We start from the raw sequence: 7325 nt of genomic DNA, 5'->3' as shown, positions 1-7325 counted from the left end.
CAAGGAGGTGACGGTGACGCTGCTTGACTCCAACCACTGCCCCGGCTCCGTCATGTTCCTCTTTGAGGGTGCCTTCGGCACCATCCTCTACACAGGTACGGGGCAGACCCACGCGGCCCCTGCCGCGGCCCCCGCTCCGCCCTGACGGCCCTGTCCTTGCAGGGGACTTCCGCTACACGAGCACCATGCAGGGTGAGCCGGCGCTGAGGGGCCGCCACATTGACCGCCTCTACCTGGACAACACCCACTGCCACCCGCACCGGCCCCTGCCCTCACGGCAGCATGCCACGCGCCAGGCCGCCCGTGTCATCCGCATGCACCCACAACACCATGTCGTCATCGGTGAGTGCCGCTTCACGCTGCAGTGCCCTCAGCACCCTCCCCCCGGCAGGGGCTCCTGCCCCCTCTCCCCATCCCTGGTGTGCTGCTCACGGCTCTCCCTGCAGGTGTGTACAGCCTGGGGAAGGAGGCACTGCTGGTGGACCTGGCAATGGAGTTCAGCACCTGGGTTGTGGTGAGCCCCTGGCGCCTGGAGCAGATGCGGCTGCTGGAGCTGCCTGATGTGTTCACCACCGAGGAAGGGGCTGGCTGGATCCGTGCTGTGGATATCACTGAGATCCGTTGGGATACCCTTGTCAGCTGGAACACGCTGCACCCTACTATTGCCATCCTCCCTACCGGCAGGCCCGTGAAGGTCACCCACCCCAACATCTACCCCATTCTGTACTCGGATCACTCATCCTTTTCGGAGCTGTGCGAGTTTGTGAAGTGGCTGAAACCTTGCTCGGTCATTCCAATTGTGAGGGGCGGCGTATGCCAGGCTTACTTTCAGAAATACCTAAGTTCTGCCCCCCAGGCACTTCCTGACCTCAAAATCCCAAAGCCTGTGCAAGAGTCTGTACAGCAGCAAAGGAAAAGGAAGGTGCAGGAACCCAGGCGTCTCTTGAAAAGAGCTGCCCGGCATTCTGTGCCCCGAGGAGTTGTTTATGAGTCCCCAGAGGAACATACTGAAAAATCCGAAGAGTCCATGGGTGTTAAGGTTCTTCAGCAGAACTGCTGTGAGTCAGCTTTCTGCTCAGAAGAAGGTTGCACTTGTTGTCACACAGGCAAGGAGAAAGGAAAGGAAGAGCTGAGTGGAGAACAGCCAGGAGTAGCGAGAGCAGCTAGCACTGTTAGCCAGGCACCTGTTTCTGATGAGCACTTTCCAACTGGATTTGCAGGGCAGTATTTACTCACTCCCTTAAATGTCCTAAAGCAGAATTCCTCACAGAAATTTGACAAGCTGGTAGAAGATTTCTTTAGGAGGGGAGAAGCGTCCTAAAAAACTGTGTGACGCTTGCCAGTGCCAATGCAGTTGACAGCAGTGATTCTAGAGGTCTTACTGCTGCATCCCATTCTCTGCTCAAGTTTCCCGTCCGAAGAGAGGAGCTCAGCTACGGAGCTCTACTTGCTTTAACTCTTATTAGAGGACAAGGAGGAAACTAGAACCAGTTTGTAGGTGTTAGATTTTTAAAAATTTATTTATTTTTATATCTGTCTACATCTGTTGGGTCTCTTAACACTACACTCAGGCAGTGTGGTCCCACTGTGTGTGTGCCTTATATCTACCTTTTGCAGTGACTTACCTGTCTTGTGACAGAAGATACTGCAGGGTTGATTCAAGTTGAGCTGCAGAGGGTGGGAGCTGCCTGCAGCTGAAGTAGTTAATGGGGATGGATGTGATGAAAGAAGCAAGAAGGGGGAATCTGAGAGCCCCAAAGATTCTTCTTTCTATATGCCTCATTGACAATGACTGGTTCATTCCAAAATGCATTACAAATATTATGTATTAAGGTACATTTTAAAAATGGTGCTTAAAGAAATCTAGAAAATGAAGTGCTTCAAAGTCTATTAATCTATTTTCTATCTATTAATCTACTAATACCTCCAGACAGCACTGCTTTTGTATCCAGCCAACTGCAGCTGGACAGAGTTCTGCTCTCCTGAAAGCACCATCCTAATGTTAACTGTCAATGCGTGTTTTCAGGTTACTGGCTGGAAAAAATAGGAATTGTCTGGGTTCTTGAGTTCTGGACTTCCCGGAATGGGTTACTAGATCCTCTGCAGTCTCTGCACTCAAGTCTGCAAGTCTGAGTTCTGCTTGACTGCAAAACATTTCTGGTAACTGCCAGCACTCTGCTAGGCCCACTGCCTGTTCTTATCACTCAGTGGCAAATGGAATGGAAGATAATGAACCATCTGCTTAGGGGTGTAAAGTGCTCAGTCTTAGCAGCATTGTTTGGAAGGAATACTGTGGCTGAACAGCAAAATTGGCTCTGTTAGTTAGAGGTCAGGCACTTTCCTGCTCCAGATCAGCTGCAGAGAGCCACAGCCTCGCTGGCGCAATCAGGAAGCATCAGTAGTGTGACTAGCCAGCGGGTACCCACTGCGGAGCCTGGAAACACTGTAGTTATCCATGCCAAACTGCACTAGAAACATTACAAATTGGCTTCCCATGGGGTCAAGGCAGCAACACTAGAGTGGAAATGGTCACTAGGCACTTTCCTGGAGCAACAAACCAGCTTGTTATTCAGCTTTTTCTAGCTTCCTTTTCGTTACTTTCAACACAAAATGTGTCATGTGATCTTGATAGGGATCAGAGTCTTTTCTGAATGTAGTGTCCTGCAAGGTCTCTCTAAGACCCGTCAGCTAGATGGATTGAATTCCCTGAATCAAGCCAGAAAGGGAAGCGTTTGCTCTTTGAGTAAAGCTAGGGCTTGTGGAAAGCAAAGATGCCTGTAGATGCAGCAGCCACACCTGCTAAAAACAAGGCTGTCCTGGACAGTAATCATGATGACAGCCAGAGTGGGTACGTTTGGAGAGCTGTCTGGCAAACAGGAGTCCTAACTCCAACCCTGTGCCTTCCCAGGCACTGCAACGTTTATCACTACAATGTAAGCGGTGCCTCTCACTGGGACTGCCTGTTGATTGTGCCTACCAGCTGCTAAGGGGACATCAGAAGCGATGGAGCGGTGTTCTGTGAAATACACCTCAAAAGGGGTAGCAAGGGCAGCTGAAGCTTCTTCCTGTGGTCTGTATGGTCCTGTTTCTTGGGGGTTTCTGTATGGATTATTTGCTAATCAAAACTCGACTGCAGAGCCCCATTGGGTCAGTATGAGTGGGGACACCTGCACCTTTTGTAACATCTGAGACTGCCAGGGAAATAATTGTGCTATACTTGTAGTGTTTTGTCTGCTGCTGGCTGCCTTGGAGATGCAGGCTGTTATTTTAATATTGTTGAAATTTAAGTGACTCATTTGACAGGCAGGTGAGTGAAGCACTGCCTGAACTCCCAGATTCCACTTCTCGCGTGCAGCCTCTCCATTGCTCAGAAGGAATGCTTGTCTTCTGAGTCACTGCTCCATTTAGGTATGTTGCAAATTACCTCGGAGATCTGATGCGTTTCACTGCTGATGTTTTGTGGCATCCAGCCTTTCCTCCTTTATCCTTATCAACCACTCTTATCAATCATTTATTCAAGTAAATGAAGTAGGGAACCTCCTGGTGAACCTCTGGGCAAAATGGAGTTGTAAATGTTAATTCTTTACAGAGGCAACTCTGATCACACAAAAAGGAGTGAAAATTGCAGAGACTTCAGAAGCTGGGGATCTGCACCCCATTTCTGAACACTTAGTTAAAACTGCAGAAGAAATGCTGGCTTCTGTTACTAAAGCTTAAAAGGTAATTCCTGCCACTTCAGAAATAAATTATCCAAATTACATAGAGCCAAGGAAACCTAAAATCTCTCCATGGTTTTAAAAGGAAATAGAAGCAGGAGAGGCTTGACCAACAGTCAGCATGCTGGAGATCCTTGCCTCAGCACTGCAGGTGCATGAGGCATTTTAGAGTGCCATGTTTCCTTCCTCTCTTAGGTGTTAAAATACTACTTTTGTGTGTTATCCTAAAATCCTGGAAAACAAAACATGGCCTTGTGGGGAAGAGTGGCAGTATAGTGTTTCTGAGAATCCTTCAGCTTCCCCTGAAGTCTCCTGGCAGTAAATAGCCTCTTACAGGCCTTGTTCTCCCTCATGCTTGCCTCCAAAATGTCCCTCTTTTCCTACCGCCAGCCTAGCTCACAGGGGAGTGTCAGTGCAGCGGAGAGCTGGAGTGTTATGTACACCAGGGTCTGAACGTGCTGCTTCCAGCTCAGCTGCACAGGGCTCTGTCAACGCTGCTACCACAGGTGTGTTTTGCTCACAAGAGTGACAATGAGAAGCTGTAGCCAAGTATTAGCTTGACTGTGGGGTATCTAAGGGCCACATGCTTGGAAACTTACGCTTATCCTGGCAGGAAAAAAAAAAATGGTGCTCAGACCAAAGTCCTCCCAAATCTATATATGCAGAGCATGCTTGAGTGGCTTATCTCTGTTCCACAGTTGGGAACTGAGCCCCAGTGGGATGAAACAACTCACCCAAGGCCTTACAGAGCCTACAGAGGAGCTAGGAGCGAGCCGAGTTCCTTTTGGCAAGTTTTCAGCACTGTTTTAACAGGCTTTGATCAAATGCTGGCATGTCATGAGGGCAGGGCAGGCTTATGGTTCTGGGAGCAGGGCTGCCTGCTGAGTTCCTTCCACGCAGTTGTCTCTGAAAGTCCAATCACTATACTATGAAACAGTTTATTTGGCTCTAGCTTCTCTAAAACAGAGTAGAAAATCATGAAGGGGTACCCTGCCTATGCTATGGAGAGAAGGAAACGTACTCTTTAAGCTTAGGTTGCTACCAAGAGACGGAGGTAAAACTTAACTAGCTCATGCGCTCCACAGCAAACAAGTGTATAATCTAACTTTGTAGGGAACACCCTAGAGCACTCTGCTCAGTGGTGTTTCTAACTCTGCTTCCTGTGCTACCAGGCTAAAGCACTTAACGACAACTTCTCTCTCTTCTGCTGCAGAGCTGCTGTCCGTTTCTGCAGCACAGGTTCTTCTTATTGTTATTTTCTAGATAAAAAGAAGTGTGTCATGGGGAAATCTTTTCTTCCTCACCAAGAAAACTAATTCAATGAGTTTACATAATTTCCTATATGGTGTGTTGTAGCTTTGGGCTTATTCCAAGTTCACCTCAAGCTTAAAATCTCTGGCTTTGTGCTCTTTTATGGACCCCTCTGAAAAAGTAGCAGGATGAGGAGAAAAGGTAGAGTCACCCTGATAATCATGTGAGGTGCTGCCTTCAGATGAGCTGCTGTCTGGCTATGGGTATTCTGTGTGCATTTGTGATGCCTTCTGCTAAATTTGGGCTTTTTTGCTAAGGTCGCTACAGTGCCTAAATTTTCTTTGCTGTCACTTTGTGCTTGGCCAAATGCCAGCCTCAGCACAAGCGGCCGTGAGTGTGCTAAAATTGTTTGGGACAGACCTTACTTGACAGAAAGCCTCTTGGCCCTGGCTCAGGGAGGCTGGGACTTCGTGAGCAGGTGCTCGGGAAGATGAGAATATTTTCATTTTGTGTGCATGCTCCACTCAGGACAGACGTGCAGCGTGGAGCAGCGCGGGGGGCTGATCCTGTGCTTGCTTTCCAGGCATTGCTACCAGTAAATGATGGGGTGTAGGGTTTGGGCCATCTGGGAAGCCGTGCTCCTCACCCCACAGGCAGGAGCTGCGGAACTGCATGGGGGAGGTGGAGGGAGAGCCTGGGGAGGCGAGTTTCCCCCTTCTCACAGGGGATGAGTTCCGCAGTAAGCCCAGGTCACAGAGCATGTCAGGCTCCTTCGGGTTTCAAGGGGCTCTGAGCCAAGCCCTTGCTGAAGCGTGTTCCATACTTTCTGGCTTTGGAGTTCACTGTAAGCCTGAAGAAAATAAGGCCAAGAGAAATGCAACCCCCACGTCCTCCATGCAGGACCGAGACCTTCCTTTAGCAGATAGTATAGAGGGGTGAGCTTCTGAATGGTATTTTGCTAGAGGAAGAAAGTAGAAAATGTGATTTCTTGAATCTTAAGCATGTGCACACATTACTTGTAGGATTTTATACAAAAGAGCAACGCTGTCCCATTCTCGCTTCTCTGCTGGCAGCTGGTTGTCCCACTGTCCCCAAATCATGGCTGCAGTTAGACTTGCCCAGCAATCTCTCATGGAAAAAAGTTGCACTTAAGTTTCTGCAAAGCAGAAAACCTCCTCGATACACCCCGAGCTTTCTCCCTCCCCGGCGGATCTGATGGTGGCCCTGAGGATGGTTTAGAAAGGCGCTTGTGTAATAGTAAACACCAAGACGAAGGCTCCGTCAGCGTGCATCCCCCCATCTGAATTTTAGCGTGTGTCTGCATGAACTCTCCCACCCATCCGAGGTGGGGCACTGTGCCGACTGGTGGGGGCCTCAGCTGGAGAGGTCGTGACTGTCAGGATGGACCCCAGCCCTCGCGGCAGAGGGGCGGAGGGGATGCTGCGGAGGGTCCCCAGGAGCGCGCGCTTTCTGGGGCCTTACGTTGTGTTCAGCGGTCTCGGGGGGGCGATTTCCTTCTGCATTTCAGAAGGATCAGTGGAGCAATACTTCTGCCTTTATGTTTTTATGTGTAGCAGGTATTACTTGGTACTTTTTAAAGATGATCATACAGCCATCCCTGATCGATGCATGCTTCGCTCGGTGCTAGAATTCGGCACTTTTTGTCCGAGGACCAAGACCCGTCACACCCTCAGGGAAGTTATGTTATTAAATGTGCTCTGACGTTCAGGGACGTGTAGGCATGTTTTTGCCAACTCGGCGTCACTGCTTCAGCCTTGGATCGCCGTGACCCATTAACCAACGCCCCCGAGTTACAGGACTGGGTTTCCAACAGCCTCAGAAAGCCCAAGATGACGACGTGCGGTGGCTTTTGCTGGGCTGGTGTAGTCTCCATCTTTCACCTTATTCCTGCCTTTGCCTAGAACAATCTAACTGTAGCGAAGAGTGGATTGCGAGACCAAGGGTTGGGGGTTGTTCTATTGCATGTTCTTTTTTTCCACTAATCTTCGTCTCCGCCTGGATGCACGCTACTAGCCTTCGTTCTTTCAAAGGGCGCAGGTTCACGCTTATTGCACTGCTGTTCGTGTACGAGTAAATATGAAGCTGTGAAAGTTTCTGAGATTTTGGTGGGAGTGTTTGTAAACATCTCTAAATACTGTAAGCTTTTGAAAGAAAACCAAGAAACGTCTCCGTAATGTTACTTTGACTCTGGAAGAGGCGGAATTAAAAAGCCCTTACGGACGGAGTTCCCGAGCGCCTGGTGCCGCTCTGACTCGCCCAATCCCTTTCAGAGGCGTTTGACCTCCAAGAGGGCCCGGCCGCCTTTCCCAACCTCCCCCTTAGCGCCCGGGAGCGCCC

General features: G+C 49.6%; 1 protein-coding gene across 1 annotated transcript in view; it reads left to right on the top strand.

Annotated features, from left to right (window-relative positions):
• Positions 1-1321, top strand: part of DCLRE1B (DNA cross-link repair 1B) — a 3188-nt gene extending 1867 nt beyond the window's left edge. The window contains exons 2-4 of the mRNA XM_009331967.1: positions 5-95; positions 163-342; positions 447-1321. Coding sequence (XP_009330242.1) covers positions 5-95; positions 163-342; positions 447-1321 — 1146 coding nt within the window. The remainder of the gene's footprint in view (positions 1-4; positions 96-162; positions 343-446) is intronic.
• The last annotated feature ends 6004 nt before the right edge of the window (positions 1322-7325 follow it).

The sequence above is a fragment of the Pygoscelis adeliae genome, unplaced genomic scaffold, assembly GCF_000699105.1.
Source record: "Pygoscelis adeliae isolate BGI_AS28 unplaced genomic scaffold, ASM69910v1 Scaffold189, whole genome shotgun sequence".
Taxonomy (NCBI): Eukaryota; Metazoa; Chordata; class Aves; order Sphenisciformes; family Spheniscidae; genus Pygoscelis; species Pygoscelis adeliae.
This window is presented reverse-complemented; position numbering and strand designations above follow the sequence as displayed.